Source organism: Lepidochelys olivacea (assembly GCF_965140295.1).
Source record: "Lepidochelys olivacea isolate rLepOli2 genome assembly, chromosome: 1".
In the NCBI taxonomy this organism is placed as follows: domain Eukaryota; kingdom Metazoa; phylum Chordata; order Testudines; family Cheloniidae; genus Lepidochelys; species Lepidochelys olivacea.
The window spans coordinates 17,814,646-17,836,035 of NC_140411.1; the positions used below are offsets into that span (position 1 = coordinate 17,814,646).

Below are 21,390 nucleotides of genomic sequence, written 5' to 3' on the forward strand. Positions count from 1 at the left end.
CTACCCGCCTTCTCCCCTGCCCGCCTCGTGTGACACGGGAACGAAAACAAGGCGGGGGCAGGAGGGAGGATGGGAGGGGGGGCGGGGCCGGAATCCGGGGCAGCCAATCAGATCGAGACGGAGGAGTCGGCTCTTGTTACTCTCCGAGCGCGGGGGGCGCGGCCTGTGTCGGGGAGCTGGCCAATGAGCGGCGGAGGGAGGGGCGGGTCTCCCCCCCCAAGGGCGCAGCGGCCTCGCGGCAGGGGGCGAGCGGAGGTGGGCCTGCGGCGTGAGCGCGGGCCGCTGGCGGGGCGCTGCTAAGGGGGCGGGGCTGCCCGGGGCGGGGGCAGGCTGGCTGGCTGGCTGAGGGGACAGTAAACACACCGCCGGGGGCTGGGAGAGGTAAGAACAGGCCCCCGGGAGGTGGGGCGCGTGCGCCTATCCCCGTCCCTCAGGCAGGGGCAGAGGTGAACGGGCTGCCCTGGGGTGGGGAGGGGGGTGTAGGAGCTTCCTTCCCGGGGGCGGTCGGTCGGTCAGACAGACGCCCTGCGCGTGGCTTTGGAGGGCGTGAGGTAACTGGCGTGTCTCTGGGGTGGGGGTAAATTGGACTCTTCTCTTCCCCAGAGTGGGGGATAAATGGGGTTTCCTTAGAGGGGGCTGGAGGGGTAAATGGGGTTTCCATAGAGGGGGCTGGGGCGGGAGGGGTAAATGGGGTTTCCACGGGGGGGGCGCTGAAGGGGAGGGATTTATGGGGTTTCCCCCTCAGGAGGAGCCAACTGTCACAGAATCTGCCAGTGCCAATGTTCCATCCTGTTTCCAACATTCCATCCGGTCTTCTGTTACAGAGATGTCACCCCCCGCCCCCCCCCCCCAAAAAAAACCATCTTGCTTGCTGCGAGCCTGATTCTGCCACCCTCATGCTGGGGTGTGTTCTACTCAGCTGGTGGGGCTACAAGCAGAGTAAGATATGATTATAAGAAAGGATAGTCCAGTGATTAAAATGTAGCCTTACTTATGGTCATGGCTATTTTTAGTAAAAGTCACAGACAGGTCATGGGCAGTAAACAAAAATTCACAGCCCATGACCTGTCCCTGACTTTTCCTAAAAATATCCATGACTAAAACTTGGCGCAGGAGCTGCCTGGGACCCCTGCTGGTGGTGGTGGGGGGCAGCATGCAGCCCAGGACCCCCACCGGTGCTGGGGGAGGGGACAGGCAGCAATGCAGAGCCTGGGACCCCACTGGTACTGGGGGGGGGCGGGTTGGTGGTGCTGGCAGGCTGCATACCTGCCTCTGTGCCTTCCCCCTTTTTCCCCCAGCAGCAGCAGACTTAGTTTGGGTATGGTAGGGGGCAGGGGCATGGGACAGGGTGAGGAGGGCTCTGGGCTGTGATTACCTGGCTGGGAGGCTCCCTGGAAGTAAAAACAGCCCCCTCACTCAGTTCTGTTCTTGGCAGACACGTGGCCAAGCAGCTCTGCACACTGCCTCCACCAGTACGCACCGCGCCGCAGCTCCCAGCCAGTGGGAGCTGCGAAGCCAGCACTCTGAGCGGAGGCAGTGTGCAGAGCTGCCTGACCCCACCTCCACCTAGCAGCTGACCAAGGAGGATGTCACCACTTCTGGGAAGCCCCCCAAGTAAGCACCGCCCAGAGCCTGCCTCACGCCATCCCATGCCCCAGACCCTCCCCCTCCCACACCCAAACTTTGCTGCTGTGGGCACAGTGGCCTGAGACTGTCCCAGCAGTCCAGGTGCCTGGCTGCTGCAGAAGTCACAGAGGTCATGGAATCTGTAACTTCAGTGACAAACTTGCAGCCTTAATTATAAGTATGTTCAATAAATAGTTATTATGCATAAAGGTGGCAGAATCAGATGTTAGTTAAACAGCAGTAGAAAAAAGAATGTATGTTCCTTCTGCTTTAGCAACCTATCATAGCTGCTTGAATGCACCTATAATGGGCAGTTGGCTGATTCCCAATAACTAGGCTCTTTTTCTGGGTGCTGACATTCAGAAAAATGTCACTGCTTAGGATGCAGTAAGAAGGGACTATTTTCTCCCAGATGGCCCCATGGGGACATAGGTTCTTGATCAGTAATACTGTCGCTAGACCATTACCTCGAGGACAGGTCCAGGATTCAACTTGCTAAATACCAAATGTGTGATTGTCCTAAAATTAGTACACACCATCAAATGTCAGAGGAAGGAGACAGAAATTAGTCCCATGTATCATTCCAACAAGATATTTTAAATAAGTTTCAAGAATTAATTTGTGTTTTATCCTCCCCATACAGGGCTTTATGTAATCTTGCCCCACTGTGTTTCTGTTCTTGATTCTCCCATTACCCCCACCCCACTCCATACACTCCTCCCAGTTCTTTGTCCTTCACTTCTTTTTACCATTCTCAGCTTTGTGCCTTCTGTCATGATCCCCTTATGCCTGGAGCAATCTGATCACTAGTTTACTTTCTCCCGATTAAACAATGAAGCTAAACTAATCATTTCCTAAACCAGAACTTTTTGATTCTTAAACACTAAATCTGCCGCCTCTTCTGATCCCCTTCTTTTCTATAATTTAATCCTGGCCCCCCCCATTCCCTATATAACTGTCCAATCATTGTTTTTGATATAAACCTCCCATAACCCTGACTCTTAACGGCTGCACCATCTCTACTGTTCCCTTTTTACAGGTGCATAAAAAAGTCACCTTATCTCACCTATTTATCCACCCCTCTCTCAGCAGTCTTGAGGAAATATTATTGTCCTCTGATCAGAGCTTACAAACTGCTCTCCTCCATAGTCAAAACTCTTTGATGGTGACTGACTCCTTTGTTCTCATCCTCCTTGATCTCAGGCCAGACTTGGATTTTTATGAACCCCTTTGCTCTCCTACACCATCTCAATGCACAGTTATCTCTGATTCCCTCCTGCCATACATACCTTTCTGATCACTCTGCCTCTTGTTACTCTGCACCAAGATCTAACTCCACTGGGAGTTAGGTGCCTAGTGTTGGATCATATTAAAGAAGTTCTGTATTAAAATCACAAATGAGTTTGATTCCCCATAGTTTAAATTCCAGGGTATTACTAATTAAGAGATCTCTTGGTTTTTGGTACTGTTTCTCTCCCTCTATGTGTGAGACTTGCAAGTTGCTAATTGTGTTAGTACATTCTAAGACAAAAAGGAAAGGAGTACTTGTGGCACCTTAGAGACTAACCAATTTATTTGAGCATGAGCTTTCGTGAGCTAAAGCTCACTTCATCGGATGCATACCGTGGAAACTGCAGAAGACATTATATACACACAGAGACCATGAAACAATACCTCCTCCCACCCCACTGTCCTGCTGGTAATAGCTTATCTAAAGTGATCATCAAGTTGGGCCATTTCCAGCACAAATCCAGGTTTTCTCACCCTCCGCCCCCCCCCCCCCACACACACACAAACTCACTCTCCTGCTGGTAATAGCCCATCCAAAGTGACAACTCTCTTCACAATGTGTATGATAATCAAGTTGGGCCATTTCCAGCACAAATCCAGGTTCTCTCACTCCCTCACCCCCCTCCAAAAATCACACACACAGACTCACTCTCCTGCTGGCAATAGCTTATCCAAAGTGACCACTCTCCCTACAATGTGCATGATAATCAAGGTGGGCCATTTCCAGCACAAATCCAGGTTTTCTCACCCCACCACCCTCATACACACACAAACTCACTCTCCTGCTGGCAATAGCTCATCCAAAGTGACCACTCTCCCTACAGTGTGCATGGTAATCAAGGTGGGCCATTTCCAGCACAAATCCAGGCTTTCTCACCCCCCCCCCCCTTCCCGGGGACACACACAAACTCACTTTCCTGCTGGCAATAGCTCGTCTAAACTGACCACTCTCCAAGTTTAAATCCAAGTTTAACCAGAATGTCTTGGGGGGGGGGGTGTAGGAAAAAACAAGGGGAAATAGGCTACCTTGCATAATGACTTAGCCACTCCCAGTCTCTATTTAAGCCTAAATTAATAGTATCCAATTTGCAAATGAATTCCAATTCAGCAGTTTCTCGCTGGAATCTGGATTTGAAGTTTTTTGTTTTAAGATAGCGACCTTCATGTCTGTGATTGCGTGACCAGAGAGATTGAAGTGTTCTCCGACTGGTTTATGAATGTTATAATTCTTGACATCTGATTTGTGTCCATTTATTCTTTTACGTAGAGACTGTCCAGTTTGACCAATGTACATGGCAGAGGGGCATTGCTGGCACATGATGGCATATATCACGTTGGTGGATGTGCAGGTGAACGAGCCTCTGATAGTGTGACTGATGTTATTAGGCCCTGTGATGGTGTCCCCTGAATAGATCTGTGGGCACAGTTGGCAACGGGCTTTGTTGCAAGGATAAGTTCCTGGGTTAGTGGTTCTGTTGTGTGGTATGTGGTTGTTGGTGAGTATTTGCTTCAGGTTGCGGGGCTGTCTGTAGGCAAGGACTGGCCTGTCTCCCAAGATTTGTGAGAGTGTTGGGTCATCCTTCAGGATAGGTTGTAGATCCTTAATAATGGGTTGGAGGGGTTTTAGTTGGGGGCTGAAGGTAACGGCTAGTGGCGTTCTGTTATTTTCTTTGTTAGGCCTGTCCTGTAGTAGGTGACTTCTGGGAACTCTTCTGGCTCTATCAATCTGTTTCTTCACTTCCGCAGGTGGGTATTGTAGTTGTAAGAAAGCTTGACAGAGATCTTGTAGGTGTTTGTCTCTGTCTGAGGGGTTGGAGCAAATGCGGTTGTATCGCAGAGCTTGGCTGTAGACGATGGATCGTGTGGTGTGGTCAGGGTGAAAGCTGGAGGCATGTAAGTAGGAATAGCGGTCAGTAGGTTTCCGGTATAGGGTGGTGTTTATATGACCATCGTTTATTAGCACTGTAGTGTCCAGGGAGTGGATCTCTTGTGTGGACTGGACCAGGCTGAGGTTGATGGTGGGATGGAAATTGTTGAAATCATGGTGGAATTCCTCAAGGGCTTCTTTTCCATGGGTCCAGATGATGAAGATGTCATCAATATAGCGCAAGTAGAGTAGGGGCTTTAGGGGACGAGAGCTGAGGAAGCGTTGTTCTAAATCAGCCATAAAAATGTTGGCATACTGTGGGGCCATGCGGGTACCCATAGCAGTGCCGCTGATCTGAAGGTATACATTGTCCCCAAATGTAAAATAGTTATGGGTAAGGACAAAGTCACAAAGTTCAGCCACCAGGTTAGCCGTGACATTATTGGGGATAGTGTTCTTGACGGCTTGTAGTCCATCTTTGTGTGGAATGTTGGTGTAGAGGGCTTCTACATCCATAGTGGCCAGGATGGTGTTATTAGGAAGATCACCGATGGATTGAAGTTTCCTCAGGAAGTCAGTGGTGTCTCGAAGGTAGCTGGGGGTGCTGGTAGCGTAGGGCCTGAGGAGGGAGTCTACATAGCCAGACAATCCTGCTGTCAGGGTGCCAATGCCTGAGATGATGGGGCGCCCAGGATTTCCAGGTTTATGGATCTTGGGTAGTAGATAGACTATCCCAGGTCGGGGTTCCAGGGGTGTGTCTGTGCGGATTTGATCTTGTGCTTTTTCAGGAAGTTTCTTGAGCAAATGCTACACCACCCTTGTTTTTTCCTACACCGCCCCCGCCCCCCCCAGACGTTCTGGTTAAACTTGGATTTAAACTTGGAGAGTGGTCAGTTTGGATAAGCTATTGCCAGCAGGAGAGTGAGTTTGTGTGTGTGTCCCCGGGAAGGGGGGGGAGGGTGAGAAAGCCTGGATTTGTGCTGGAAATGGCCCACCTTGATTACCATGGACATTGTAGGGAGAGTGGTCACTTTGGATGAGCTATTACCAGCAGGAGAGTGAGTTTGTGTGTGTATGGGGGTGAGGGAGTGAGAGAACCTGGATTTGTGCTGGAAATGGCCCACCTTGATGATCACTTTAGATAAGCTATTACCAGCAGGACAGTGGGTTGGGGGAGGTATTGTTTCATGGTCTCTGTGTGTATATAATGTCTTCTGCAGTTTCCACGGTATGCATCCGATGAAGTGAGCTTTAGCTCACAAAAGCTCATGCTCAAATAAATTGGTTAGTCGCTAAGGTGCCACAAGTCCTCCTTTTCTTTTTGCGAATACAGACTAACACGGCTGTTACTCTGAAACCTGTCATTCTAAGACAGAATGTGTTCTCAAAGCAATCCTTTGTAACAACTACTCACACAGAGAGAGACTCAAAGCAATACCCTGTAACAACAGAAACAGTATCCAGAGACTCCCCGCCCTTTTGTTGTATTCATCTCGCTTTGTTAACAATTGTGATTAAAATAGAGATAGAGGATGTATGTGGATGGATGCTTGGTGTGGATAATAACTGAATGATCAGGGAGGTGCCAGCCTAAGAATTCAGTGTCCATCGGCTGAAGAAGGTGTCAAGTGGAAATAACCAGAGGACCCCCAGAGGGCAGACTGGAATCCACCCAACAGCTTCACGAATGGGACAACCAAAGAACAAGATAACATCTGGCAGTACGGAGCCGACAGAAATGTGCCATCTGCTGATTGATTCAGCAACAGCATGATGAAGCAATTCCCATAGACTGGCAGAGGAAGAAATTCCTATAAAAATGGACTCTAGAAAGTGAGAACTTTGGGGTCTGATTCTGCAAACCAACTTCCAGGAGCGTCAAATGAGCATCTGACAAGGCCCTGCTCCCTCCTCATGTCCAGGCCACCTGGCCAGTGGCTTGGCATGAGTAACTCTAAGGCTGGTAACTATGATAACAACCTTGCAGAACCTGAGTGTGTGTGTGTGTGTATGAATGTGTGAATAAATATGAAATTGAATGGAATGTTATAGCTATAATTAATTGCTTACTATGATTCTTTCTGTATTCACAATAAATGTGGCATTTTGCCTTTTTCCCTTTAATAAGATCCTGCTTTTTTAATTTTATTGGTATAACACCAGGTGCTTTTGAAAATCCCATTTGGCATCTAGCCGCATATTTAGGTGCCTAAGTAACTTTAAAGATCTGGTCCCACACCTCTTCTTTGGAGTTCCACTAGATTTAATTCCTGGCCCATTGCTGTTTTCTTTCTATTTTCTTCTTGTGTGAACTTCTGTCAGACTTTAAATGTACTTGCCACTATTATGCTGATGTTACCAACTGTTCACATCCTCTGATATTTCTAATGATTCCTTCCTGTCCACTGTCTCTGCCTGTTTTGAATATGCAGAACATGTGGTTTCATCTTAACCTACTTTCTCAATGTCTCAAAGACCGTGAAAGGGCAAGAAAAGCATCCCCAAGCACAACTCCATTTCCCTCCTTGACTTACGTCTCCTGCCATAACCTCTTACATTGCCTCCACACAGTCTGTAACCTAGGCATCATCCTTGATTTTAAGTCTCTCTTCCTATATTGCCTATGTTTGCTAATCTGCCTAACTTAATCAGCTCCCTAACACTGCCCCTGTTATGCATGTCATGGCTGGAATCCTCATCCATTCCTCCACTACCTCTTGCCTTGGCAGTTGCAATTCATAGGAAAATAGGAATTGCTATAGAAGATCAGAAGGAGGCCTGGTATCCGGTCTCTGACCTTAAATCAGGAATCTCAAACTCAAATCACCACAAGGGCCACATGAGGACTAGTACATTGGCCCGAGGGCTGCATCACTGACACCTTTTCATATGAAGGTACAAAAGCCCCCCACGGCTCCACCCCTTCCATGAGGCTCTGCCCCTTCCCCAAAGTCCCCACCCCAACTCCGCCCCCTCCCTGCCCCCATTCCAACCCCTTCCCCAAATCCCCGCCTCTTCTCTGCCTCCTCCCCTGAGCATGCGGCTCCCCGCTCCTACTCCATCTCTACTGGACAGCTGTTTGGCAGCAGGAAGCGCCTGGAGGTAGGCAGAGGAGTGGGGATGCAGCGCGCTGGGGGGAGGGGAGCTTGGTGGCCTGCAGGAAATAACTCCGGGGGGGTAGGGGAGGCGCGCGGGGAGCTTGGCGGGCGGGCCGCAGGAAATAACACCACGGGCCGCATGTTTGAGTCCCCTGCCTTAGACAGTACCTCATGTTTCAAAAGAACATACAGGGCAACCCATAGTGGACAGTTAAGGGATAGTTCCCACAATAATAGAGACATATTCCTTCTAAATATAATTGTTTTTAAATGCAACTTTTAGATACAACTTTAGATGTCCTCATGAACTGTATTAAGCTGTTTACCTCAATGATATCTTGTGGCAATAAGTTCCATAGAGTAATTATTCCCAATAGATACATATTTCCTTTAACTAGTTTTAAGTTTTGTCTTTCAAATTCAGTAAATGCCTCCTTATTCTTATGTTATTGGAAAGGCAAATAGGAGCTCCTGATGTACGTTCTGTATCCCATTCACATCATGTTCTGGCGCTCGATTATACAGACCCAGTTATTTCAACTTCTCTTGCTATGGAAAGTTTTTCATACCCCCAATCACATGTTACCTATCTAAAGAAAACTATAGCTCCATTCTGTATAATCTCGAGCTATTGCAACTCCATAATACTTGTTTCTTAGTAAACTCTCACAAATATTTCATGCAGAAACTCTCCTGTTCAGAGCTAACTTCTAGATGGTCTGCTCTGTTGCTTTTATTCTTTGGTCTGAGTCGGTGAACAGAGGTGAGTGACTGATCTTTTCTGTCTTGAGACTTGTCCTTGTTCTTCCTTTCTTCTTCTGTTGCTGCCTCACTTCACATACCTCTCAGAAATGAAGATTTGAGTCTCCACATGAAAAGAAGCTGGCTCCATGGCATTGATTGCAGACATGTACTGAGAGAACATAGATCTGGTAGAGCTGTAGTGTTATGCAGGGGACATCCCCTGCGAACAAGAGTATCAGGCACTTTGTCCTTAGCTTCGGAAGGAGGCAAAAAAAAAAAAAGTTGTCCTATTATCATGCTATAAGCATAAATGCTGAGGCAGTCTAAAGCCTTTGCCGACTCTCAAGTAGTAGTGCTGTTTGCTCTTGATGTGACATTTGAGGCAGCAAACTCAAATTCATTCTTGGCAGTCAAAGAAGAGTATCTACTGTCTGTCTGGTGTCATAGTTTGCCTTGGTGTATGTAAGGGGGGAGAGGGGCTGTATTGCAAGGTTACTGTAATGTTATTTGAGCCTTTGTGCAAATGTTAGCAGGTTTTTCCTTAAGATTTTCCAAGAGGACTGAAAATCTGTTAATCCAGAGATTGCTCTTTTGTGAGGACTCTCTCATTAATTAGCAACACCAGGCTTTCTGTAGTGGATTTTGCTGTTGAATTTGAATAATTTAACACAACTTCAGGATGGGGAAATGTTTCTCTGGGTGGAAATCTGGATAGACTAGAGAAGAGAATGTAGTTTTTAAGTGGGCGGTTGAATTCCATACATTTAATTAAGGGGCCTTTTAACTATTCACTTTATAAAGAGAGTCCACTCTTCAGATTAGTTGAAACAGAATGAACAGAGCTCTCTTCAGTGCAGAGATAGCATTTCAATAGAAAACTGGTTGTTTTCAGCCCACCCCACTCGCGAACTGAAGGACAGAAAGACAAATCTCTAGGATGGTGGTCTAATGTCTATCAAGCCAGTCTAAAGCATTTCTGTTTACCTGCCACCCTATCATCTGTGTGATGAGCTGAGGTCTGGTGGAAGATTCATATCAGAGATCCATCTCTGGTGCTGTAAAGACAGTCTGGCTCCCCCTCCCTCCCCCACCGCCCTTCCTGGTTTCGTGGGAAAGGGAGCATTTTGTTCCTTTATAGTATCTTCCACTGTCCCTGATCACTGCCTGTATCAGACTGTGATGGGTGCATTAGAAATGCCTAAAGTAGACTGACAAAAGAATGGTGTAATAGCTTTCGGCCATCCCTTCTCTGCAAAATGACCCCACACACAAGCGGGAAAAAGCGAGGGTGGAAGAAACAATCCAGTACGCAAACATTCTTAAAAGTTAGTCCTTTGTATAGCATACAGTTGTCTTTCCTTGTTCTACTGAATACATTTGAACCTTGATTTAAAACTAACAAGGCAAGTATCTTGCATTTTATCTTCCTCCTCCAGCTTATCTTAGGCACCATAACCATCTATCTAAGTGTTGATATTACCATAGTATCTGAGCATCACCCAAGAATTTATGGCTTTATCTTTGCAAAACCCCAGTGAGATAGAGAAGTAGTATCATTCCTGTTTTACGGATGGGGATCTGAGACACCAAGAGGTTAAATGTCTTACCCGAGGTCCCAAATGAAGCCATTGCCAGAGCTGAAGACTGAACACACATCTCCTGAGCCCCAATCCAGTGCTCTAACCACAAGACTATCCTTCCTTCCTTCCTCAGCACTCATTGTGAATAACATCTATATTTACTTACATTTCAAGCTCCTCAGGGCATGAACACTTATTTTTCTGATAAGCGCCATACATGTTATGGTGCCATGTAGATAATGTTGTTTATTTCAGACCTTTTCAATTTGACGATGTCTTCTCCTGAAATCGCTTCCCTTTCATGGGGTCAGATGATGGTGAAAGGTTGTTCTACAACTTATAAGGACTGCAAAGTGTGGCCAGGTGGGAGCCGAACCTGGGATTGGAGAGAAACGGGGACAAATGTAAGTACATTGCATCCAGAACTGGACACAATACTCCAGTTGAGGCCTAATCAGTGGAGTAGAGCATGGAGAATTACTTCTCATATCTTGCTTAAACACTCCTGCTAATACATCCCAGAATCATGTTTGTTTTTTTTACAACAGTGTTAAACTGTTGACTCATATTTAGCCTGTGCTCCACTATGACTCTCAGATCCCTTTCTGCAGTACTCCTTCCTAGGCAGTCATTTCCCATTTTGTATGTGTACAACTGATTGTTCCTTCCTAATTGGAGGACTTTGTATTTGTCCTTACTAAATTTAATCCTGTTTACTTCAGACCATTTCTCCAGTTTGTCCAGATCATTTTGAATTTTAATCCTGTCCTCCAGAGCACTTGCAACCCCTCCCAGCTTGGTATCGTCCACAAACTTTATAAGTGTACTCTCTCTATGCCATTGTCTAAATCATTGATGAAGATATTGAACAGAACTAGACCCAGAACTGATCCCTATGGGTCCATACTCAATAAGCCCTTCCAGCTTGATTGAACCTCTGGGAACGGTTTTCCAACGACTTATACACCCACCTTATAGTAGCTCCATGTAGGTTACATTTCCCTAGTTTGTTTATGAGAAGGTCATGTGAGACCATATCAAAAGCCTTACTAAAGTCAAGATTTACCACATTTACTGCTTCCCTCCTATCTACAAAGCTTTCTTTGACAGGGTAACAAGCCATTAGGTTGGTTTGACAAATCTGTGCTGTTACTGATCACCTATTATCTTCTAGGTGTTTGCAAATTGATTGCTGTTTGAAAACCATACAATTAAAGCAGTGCAACCCCTCTAATGTGGATGCAGTTATATCAATATGAAGTGCTTATACTGCTATAGCTCTTCTGCTATGGGAAGGGAAATAAGTTTATACCAGGATAAAGCATCTTTATCAGGGATGGGCAAACTTTTGGCCCGAAGGCCACATCTGGGAGGGGAAATTGCATGCAGGACCATGAATGTAGGGCTGGGGCAGGGGGTTGGGGTGCGGGAGGGGGTGTGATGTGTTGGAGAGGGTGCAGTGTGCAGGAAGGGGCTCAGGGCAAGTGATTGGGGCACAGGAGGGGTGTACAAGGGGGCTCAGGGCAGGGGGTTGGGGTGCAGGAGGGAGTGCGGGAGTGGTCTCGGCAGGGGGGTTGGGGTGCAGGGTGCATCAGGGAGCTGAGGGCAGGGGGTTGGGGTGCAGGAGGGGTTTGGGGTGTGGGCTTCAGCCCAGCGCTGCTTACCTGGAGTGGCTCCGGGGTGGCAGCGGTGCACACTGGGGCCAGAGTAGGCTCCCTGCCTGCCCTGGCCCTGTGCTGCTCCCGGAAGCGACCTGCACCAGGTCCCTGCTGCCCCTGGGGGACGGGAGGGCAGAGGGCTCCACATGCTGCCCTTGCCTGCAGATACCTCCCCCAAAGCTCCCACTAGCCGCGGTTTCCCGTTCCCGGCCAATAAAAGCTGCGGGGGGTGGTGCCTGCAGGCAAAGGCAACACATGGAGCCCTCTGCCTCCCCTCCCCAGTGGGCCGCAGGAATGTGGGGGTTGACAATCCTGCTGGCCGGATCCAAAGCCCTTCCAGGCCGGATGCGGCCCGTGGGCCATGGTTTTCCCACCCCTGATCTTTATGCAAATATAACCGTGTTCTCAAAGCAGAGGTTGTACTGGTATAACTATATCAGCAAAAAACCCCACACACCCCTAACCGAAAGTTAAATGGATGCAAAAGTTATGAGTAGACCAGGGCTGATGCTCTTGATCCTGAACCTACAACTATATCTTGTGTGGGTACACACAGAACCCCACTGAAGACAAATGGCCTGGTGCAAACCCAGTTGCAGGCCTGGAGCCCTTGTTTAGGAGCTCAATATAGAATCTTTAGAGAAATTTCTTCCAGCACTGAGTATTAGTTTGATACTTACAGTATACAGCGCCCTTTGTGTAGTGATCTTAAGTGACTGGCAAAGGGGGAAAATGTGGATTAGTAAGCCCCCCCCCTCCTTTTTTTTATTGTGCTACTTTATTATGGAGAAGAAAGGCCTGAGGGTGAGGGGTCAGTTTTGTTTTTTCTTTTTACATTAGAAATTCAGATCTTATCTACCCTATTTTTTCCTTTAAGAGTCTCCGGATGACTGGAGAACTAGAAGGTTTATAATAGTAGAAAAGTCATGCAAATGAAACCTGATTAATTGAGCAGGAAGTGATTTTTAGTTAGACTGTTTCAAACTTGTGTTTTGTTAACACCTACAATATGCCTGGGAGGAATATGCTGTTTATAAAGATTCAAACCAGCACCCTTCAGCTGAAGGCTGAGAAAGCTTTAAGTCCATAGCAGCCTCATCCGAGGACTCCTCCAGCTAAAGCAGGGAAAATAAGATGCAACATTCCTGAAATCTAAAAGGTTAAAAAAAAAATACAAGAAAAAACAGACCACCTTTATTCATTATCAAGAAGCAAAAACACACCCATATTTTTCCCTTTGCAGGTCACTTTTAAAGCTCTGTACTTAAGTATTATTTTCCTCTTGCAGATAGGGAAGCAAGCAAGGAGCAATTATGTGACTGGGCTAAGATCATACAGCAAGTAGCAAAAAAAGGGAATAGAACTAAGGTTTCCCAGCTCCAAAACTGCTAGGAAAAGGTTCTCTTTATTTGATTAGCAGACTGGGAACGTTTGTGATAGTCACAACACTTGCCTCATGACCCAGACAAGGGTGTGCTTCCTCTGGGGATGTTTCCATGGCTGGGGCTGAAGCCTGTGCAACAGGTGATGTCATCAAGGGTGCCCCTCGCGCTCTGTGCTCGTTAGAAATAAATTGTTTCCTTTGCTGCTGTGCTGACAAATTGATGCCTTGTAGGTAATTCTCTCCTTGGGAAAACTGCATAACTGGCTCTGCGGGGTTCTGTAGCTTTAAGGACTAACAGTCCCCCTGACCTTAACCCTGGGGGATAAAAGGCAGCCTCCCTGGCTGACTGCACTTCTGTGGCAGCTGCTAATGGGAAAAAAGGAACAGGATTCCTGAGAGGTAGAGTGGAGAACAGAGAACAACAGACAAAGAAATTCTACTGCAGTTTCTCTCTCCCCGAGCCCCCAAATCAGGAGAATTGACTGGGATAATGTATTTGCACCCATGTTAGATCTCCCTCCCCATGAAGCTTGTTTGTTAAGAAACAGACAGCGCTCCCCTCAGAGAATCTTTGTGTAAACAAAAGATTTTTTTTTTTTTTGGATCCTAGGCTTTAACATCTCCAAAGTGTTGATCACAGGCAATGAACCCTCACAAGCATCTAATTATTGTAATTACATTAAACCATATCTTTTCCTTTTGCTTAGGTCTAAATGACTATCGTTAAAGTACACAAAGGTTTCTAGCATACCTCAGAGGCCCATAAGGAATTTTCTCTTTCATAAACACACTTTTTAAAAACGGTTAAATCCACCCAGGTGAGTAGTGTAGGAGAGGACATTCAAACCTACATAGGCTAAAGGGATGGGATACTCTCTATTTCCCCTGTGGGGGCTAGAGCAGCCTGGTGTTTATGCCACGTTCCTAGCCTGAGGAACTAAAGATGAGACCCAGATGTCACATGGCATTGCAGAATGGGGATGATAATATTGCTGTAACATGGTGGTTTCCTTCACTTGGAACTTAAAGAGCTGGTGAAAAGTTGCCTTCAGCTTGGAAAGACTCCTGCTTAAAAAATAAATCTGACAACTGACAATAACAGTACACAGTGATTAAAGAACAGGGGTGACATGCAATGAAAAGAGTTGTCTGGTCCTCTGTAATACCAAAGATTGGGGAAGGAAGAAACGTAGATCCCCAAACCATCAGAGTATCTGCCAGATGGCGGAGTTGGGAAACTGATGAAACACCAAGAACAATGTTATTAAATTGTAGGCTGATGCTTTGGCCTTAGTTTCTACAGTGAATGGGATATTTTCTGGGAGGGAAGGAATGGTTGCAAGTTAGCAAGTTGGCTGATTACATTTATGTGCCTTTGATAGTGGTCTTCCAGAAGAATTGTTCAAAGATCTGCTACAGTGCTGCCTATTTTGTAAGGAAAGAAAAACATGGTCAGTCACTCGGTCACATTCTTAAAGAATATTTTAAACTCTTTAAAGACTTGAATAAATTAATGGTAACAATTTTCACACTGAAAAGAGCCCATACTATAGCCAAATACAAGGCATAGTTCTTCTGTTTGTGTTTACAGTACATTTACTGCTAACCTTATACAGAAAGAAGCAGCAGGAAAGTTAATGTAGGAAAAACAGTGGTAAAACCTTTGCAAAAGTGTGGGAGGTTTTGGTGTGTGTGTTTTGTTTGTTTTTTGTTATTACAGGGAATGAGTAGATCGGGGGAAATTCACATTTTTTTAATTGTCAAAATCTTCCATAAATATTTTAAGGAGATTAATCTCTTTTATGAAAATAATTGTCTGGATTTAAACATTCCTCTACTAAACATTGCAGCATTAGGATAGTACAGGAGAACTAAAAAATGAAACAGACTATAAACTGAAGTAAAACTGACCGGTATAACTATCCCTACTGAATGAAATTCACAAAATCTACAATATAAACAAGTAGAAAGTTGCATTTAACATTTTCAGTTTTAATAATCTGGGGTTTTGTTTTTTTTAAAGGTGGGGGTGAATTTTACTCTGTCACAGCTGTGTAATCCTATTGACTTCAATAAGGTTTTGTTGAGTTTAACACTAAACTTTTGCTGTTATTTTAATCTGACAGTATTAATTAAATTTTTTAGTATGTTAGACGTTAGCTGCCAAACTGAAATACTATATAAATGTGCAGAGGGGCTACACATCCTCTCAGTTTATAGGTGTCTATATAGTATGTTAGCATATCAATCATACGATCAGTTGATGACAATCCTCTTTCACTGGTACATTTAAACTACCTAGAGTATCCTCCTTGTGCAGTGTTGTTGTAACCATGTTGGTCCCAGGCTATTAGAGAAACAAGGTGGGTGAAAATATCTTTTATTGCACCAACTTCTCTTGGTGAAAGAGACAAGCTATCAAGCTTACACTAAGCTCTTCTTCAGGTCTGGGAAAGTACTCAGTGGCCTGATCTACACTACAAAGTTAGGTTGAGGAGAGGTGTCTTGTGTCAACCTAATTGTGCATGTCTACATCTAAATTTGTCTCCCGCCGCTGATAGCACCCCTGATGGCAACATATTAACACTACCTCCCTGAGTGTCCTTGTACTAAGATCGCTGCCACAGAAGTGTAGACGCTGCAGTACCTATGTTGACCCTAACAGTCCTCCAGCAGCTGCTCCACAATGCTCAACAGTGACTGCTCTGGTCACAATTGTGAACTCCATTGCCCAGCAGTCATGGAGACTGGAAGCCCTTCGCTCACCCCTTAAAATCCTGTGAATTTTTGAAGTGCTTTTTCCTGATTGTCCAGCTTGACGAGCCCACCTAGCAGCTCCCTCTTGTTGTGTGGAAGTGCCCAGCTGATCGTACTGGCTACATGATCAAGACACACAGTATACTGTCGGCATACCAGAAGGGCAGGGAGGCCAACACTTGATCTGGTGCCAAGCCACAGACTTGCCTGTTTTACAAAGAGCTGCATGCCATATTTGGTGGAGAGCCCACTAGCACCCCGCAGACCACCCTGGGTACCTCAGAGAAGCCTGACATGTCGCTGCTGCAAACAGCAAGGAGGAGGATGGGGGACATGCAACCAGGAAAGGATCGAACTATGCCACGAGCCAGGATCTGTTTGAGACTCCACTACAGTCCAGTCAGTCGAGCACAAGCAAGCAGGGGAAGGAACCTTGGGTTAGTGCGTAAATGCTTTCCCATTACAATAGTGTACTGATGACACCTCCAACTTAACAGGACACGGTTTTTCACTACTTTACTTATACTAGGCGAGGTAGCTGTACAACAAAGAGAAGTAGAGTTATCTGCTTCCTATACCCTTGTAGTTAGGTGGGAGGGGGACTGCTGTACAGAACAGTTTGCTTATGTATCAAGAAATGGCCCTAGCACCCTCCTGAGAGAGCTCGATGTAACTTTTGTGGAGGCACTCTGCAATCCTCTCCTGAAGGTTTCTAGGGATGGTAGCCTCATTTCTTCTTCCACAGTAAGACGCTTTCCCATGCCAGCTGACAATAAAACTTCATTAGGCACCATTGCAGTAAACAGGCTAGCAGCACAGGGTACCAGCTGGCTTCAGGACCCCAGCAACAGCTGTGCGCTCTGCCTTTGTTACCCTCAGGAGTCAGATATTGACTAAAATCACCACAGCCTGTGGAAAACGGTGCCAATATTCAGTGTCATTGCCCTATACTCAGTTCCATGGAACCAAGCAATTCCCTCCTCATTTTCCTTGCCCCTGCCATGCCATACTTACTGTGGCTGGGGCTGTGCACAATCATTCCAAGGCAGAAGTAGCAATGAGCATGTCTTGTGTAAAACTTCAGGAGAGCAAGGGAAGGGAGTTATAAATCTGAACTTTTGTTTTCTGTTGTGATTATACTGACAGTGGCACCTCTGTGTTTTATCTGTACTGCTGGTGTTGCCCTTGTGGGTTTCCCCTCCACAACTGCAGCATGCCTTAGCCAGATAAGGAGGAGAAAAAAAGGAGGACTCAGGCTGCCAGATCCTGCAAGCCAGAGCTATATCAGATTATAAGCAGAGGGCCTGGGGGAAGGGGGTGTGAATATTTCAGGCTGTATGGAAAAGGAAAGAGCAGACAGGAGAAAGGCTCTGGAGTCCTGGCAGGAAAAGGAGAGGGAGATGCACCAGGACATAATGGGGCTTCTCTGGCAGCAAACACAGCTGTTGCAGATTCTTAGGAATCTACAGGTTCAACAGTCGGGCTTGCTTCCCATTGCAGTCCACAGAGAACTCCATTATAGCACCTGACATGTTTCCATTACTCAATTAAATTGTATTGTTTGGGATAATTCATTATTAGTTCCCAACATATGCTGCAGAGTGCCTAGTGGAATTGAAAGCACCCATTTACTTGTTTTTGTATAGTGTGACAAAACTCATAGGCTCAGTGACAAAAACAGTAATAATCAAATGTATAGCAAGCACCACAACATTAAATAGGTGCATTGACAGTGTTTCCAGAAATTATTCCTCAAGGTGGCCCATGAAGAGGTTGGCATAGTGGGGAGTCATCCTAGTACCCATGGCTGGTCCCATGGTTTGGACAAAGTGTTTGTTGTTGAATGTAAAATTATTATGGGCGAGAATGAAATGGGTGTTTAGCGATGTTTGAGGTGGCTATCTGGAGTGTTGTCCATTGTCTTGTAGATATTTGAAGCAGGAAGTGAGGCATGTTGGTGTATAGGGAGGTGAAATGTCTGATGGCAAGGATGGTGTTCTGAGGGAGGTTGTTACTGTTGCAGAGTTACTGGAGGCAGTCAGTTGTGTCCTGGAGGAAATTGGCCCTTTGTGGGGGGTGTGGTTTGAGGATTGGTTCTGTGAGTTCCACTGTTCCTCTATAGTTCCACTATTCCAAGTAAGAGTGCCTTGACCAGATGTGATGGATCTACCAGGGTTCCCTTGTTTGTGTATCTTGTTTGAGTATCCTTTGACTGGCTAGTGTAACATAAAATGGGTGTTGGGAAGAAAGGGATGTCAATTAGTTCTTGTAATGTTGTTATGCTTTGTCTTATAGCCTGGGATACTGCCACTTGAAAATATTGAGATGAAGCGTTGCTGTTTGATGCTCTCAGCATGCAAACTTAGCACTTTTTTTTCTTCAAACTTAGCATTCTCCAGGTGTGCAGCCAGCTGATCTTGAAGAAGTTGTCAAGAAGGGAGTTAAAACTTTAGTGATTGGTCGTGGCATGAACGAGGCCTTGCAGGTAGGTTTTTGGTCTGACAACCACACCTTGGAACTGCTGATTTTGTTTCCTCTTTAGACAGAGATCATTTTTAACCTTCACAGAGAACAGTCTAGTTCATTTTCAGCCCTGTAATCTGAACCTGTTTTTTATAAAGCCCAGAAACACTTATGAAAAAAGTTGTAAAAATGGAGAATCAGCATTTTGGGGTTAGAGACATTTGCTGAAAGTAACCTCATTTGATGCCGATACATTGGCAGCCCAGTGTCAAACTGTAAGTGGGTTTACAACCTTCAGGAATAGCAGCAACAATGAAAATCTTTAAACAATGTGTTAATTTTTAAACCCTTAAAACTGTTTGTAAACCAGCTCCCCAGCCTGTTGTAATAATGTCTGTCATTGATTACCCTGGCTAGTAATGGTATAGCCAAGTGTCACTTCAGCAGATGATCTGTATCAGCAGAAAGCTCAAGAAATGTTGATCTTCAGGGAAGCTTCATTCACCATGAGAAGCAGTCCACTAGCTTTTTGAACTTGGTTGGCTGAGCGAAATGGGCAGAGACATCCTTGTAGCACTTTCCATACTTGTGAAGGTCTACATTCTGTTACATGTATTAATTCACAGTCACTTCCACCACTATCTCCTGAATTTTCTCCTAATAGTTCAGTTCAAAATTGTATTTAGGAACACGTTAGAGAAGAAGGAATACAAGATGGATATACTTTAGCTATTATTAGATAGTGAAATAAAATTCCCCTTCTCTCCACTATAACAAATTCAAAGTTTATTCCCAGCATATTACCAATTTGGTTGTTACCACAAGTTTATTTTACTGCCTTTGAAACTAGATTTAATTAAGCATTTTTATGAACAAGAGCAACCAGTACTTGTTTCTTATTAGGGGGTATTGTCTGCAAGGAAAAGAATCTAGCATTTGTTCTTACCTTTTCCTTTCCTCAGGTACCAGCATCTACAGTGGACTATCTCAAGAAAAATGGGATTGATGTGCTAGTCCTGCAAACAGAGAAGGCTGTGAAGGAGTACAATGCACTGGTTGCTCAAGGTGTCAAAGTGGGAGGTGTCTTTCATTCAACGTGCTAATGAATTAAACAATACGGCCCTCTTCCCCCTTAGCCAAAAAGTCTTGTGCCTTTTGACTGAAGAAACGATAGTAGTCAGTATTGTGGATTTATATATGGAATTTAAATGAATCTGATTGCTCACAAATGTTCTTCCATGGTGCTGGATATGGTAGACTATTTAATCATGATTCCCTACGCTTGTGATTTTGACCTAATCCTCTAGGTCTGAAGGCGTAATTCATCCTCTGACCATTAATGTTTGGCCCAGCTGCTGAAGTAAAATATTCGCTTTAAAAACCTGTTAGGAAATGATCTGAGACTTCACTTCTTTTCCGATTTGCAATAGCTATTGGATGATCACATTTGGTCAGTACCAACATGTGCCAGTTTTGAAAGCTCCCAGCACATTTTTAAGAGCTGTATAAAAACAGTGAAAAGCTCTGCCTTCCATTGCCAATCCCTTGAGCTGTCCAAACTCTTAGCTGTGCATGCAGAGTGAAATGATGGTGGATTTGCTTCTTTGGGATGAATACTCTTTTCATAATTTACGATTTGTAAATTTTACATTACATGAAATCAAGTCACTGGGAGCTAAAGAAAAGATAGCCTTAATAGTGAGAAAGTGAGCCCTATATTGCGATATGTAGTAGTACACCTCAATAAGGAAAAAAACTAACATATGGTATGAGCAGTGGGATTACTTCAAACCCTGGCTTTATAGTTAATGAAAAATAAAGCTAGTGTGCAGCATACTAGACGAGCTGATCATTGCTAACTAGCTGGGGAATGGCGGGTGGAATATTTAGATCCGGTGCAGACTATCAGTTGAACATTAAACACATGCATAGATTTTTAATAAAAGCTGCAGATTTTAAACCTAATGGTGCCTGTCTTTTTCACTTTTATCTTGTGCTGGACTTACTGTAGCATATGCCCAATTATAAATTATCTGTAAGTGTCATAGAATCATAGAATATCAGGGTTGGAAGGGACCCCTGAAGGTCATCTAGTCCAACCCCCTGCTCGAAGCAGGACCAATTCCCAGTTAAATCATCCCAGCCAGGGCTTTGTCAAGCCTGACCTTAAAAACCTCTAAGGAAGGAGATTCTACCACCTCCCTAGGTAACGCATTCCAGTGTTTCACCACCCTCTTAGCGAAAAAGTTTTTCCTAATATCCAATCTAAACCTCCCCCACTGCAACTTGAGACCATTACTCCTCGTTCTGTCATCTGCTACCATTGAGAACAGTCTAGAGCCATCCTCTTTGGAACCCCCTTTCAGGTAGTTGAAAGCAGCTATCAAATCCCCCCCCCCCTTCTTCTCTTCTGCAGGCTAAACAATCCCAGCTCCCTCAGCCTCTCCTCATAAGTCATGTGTTCTAGACCCCTAATCATTTTTGTTACCCTCCGCTGGATTCCTTCCAATTTTTGCACATCCTTCTTGTAGTGTGATGCCCAAAACTGGACACAGTACTCCAGATGAGGCCTCACCAGTGTCGAATAGAGGGGAACGATCACGTCCCTCGATCTGCTCGCTATGCCCCTACTTATACATCCCAAAATGCCATTGGCCTTCTTGGCAACAAGGGCACACTGCTGACTCATATCCAGCTTCTCGTCCACTGTCACCCCTAGGTCCTTTTCCGCAGAACTGCTGCCTAGCCATTCGGTCCCTAGTCTGTAGCGGTGCATTGGATTCTTCCATCCTAAGTGCAGGACCCTGCACTTATCCTTATTGAACCTCATCAGATTTCTTTTGGCCCAATCCTCCAATTTGTCTAGGTCCTTCTGTATCCTATCCCTCCCCTCCAGCGTATCTACCACTCCTCCCAGTTTAGT

The 21,390-nt window shown here is 45.4% G+C and overlaps 1 protein-coding gene across 4 annotated transcripts; it reads left to right on the plus strand.

The window, feature by feature from the left end:
- The first annotated feature begins 199 nt into the window (after positions 1-199).
- Positions 200-20,432, plus strand: AAMDC (adipogenesis associated Mth938 domain containing). Of its 4 annotated transcripts, none has more exons than XM_084616840.1 (4): positions 200-255; positions 10,461-10,609; positions 18,394-18,489; positions 19,430-20,432. In XM_084616840.1, the coding sequence occupies exons 2-4, from the start codon at positions 10,478-10,480 to the stop codon at positions 19,568-19,570; spliced, it is 369 nt and encodes a 122-aa protein (XP_084472966.1). In that variant the 5' UTR covers positions 200-255; positions 10,461-10,477; the 3' UTR covers positions 19,571-20,432. The 4 variants fall into 4 exon arrangements, with proteins under 4 accessions (XP_084472966.1, XP_084472964.1, XP_084472965.1 ...); XM_084616838.1 differs by lacking the exon at positions 200-255 and adding an exon at positions 315-381; XM_084616839.1 differs by lacking the exon at positions 200-255 and adding an exon at positions 462-551.
- The last annotated feature ends 958 nt before the right edge of the window (positions 20,433-21,390 follow it).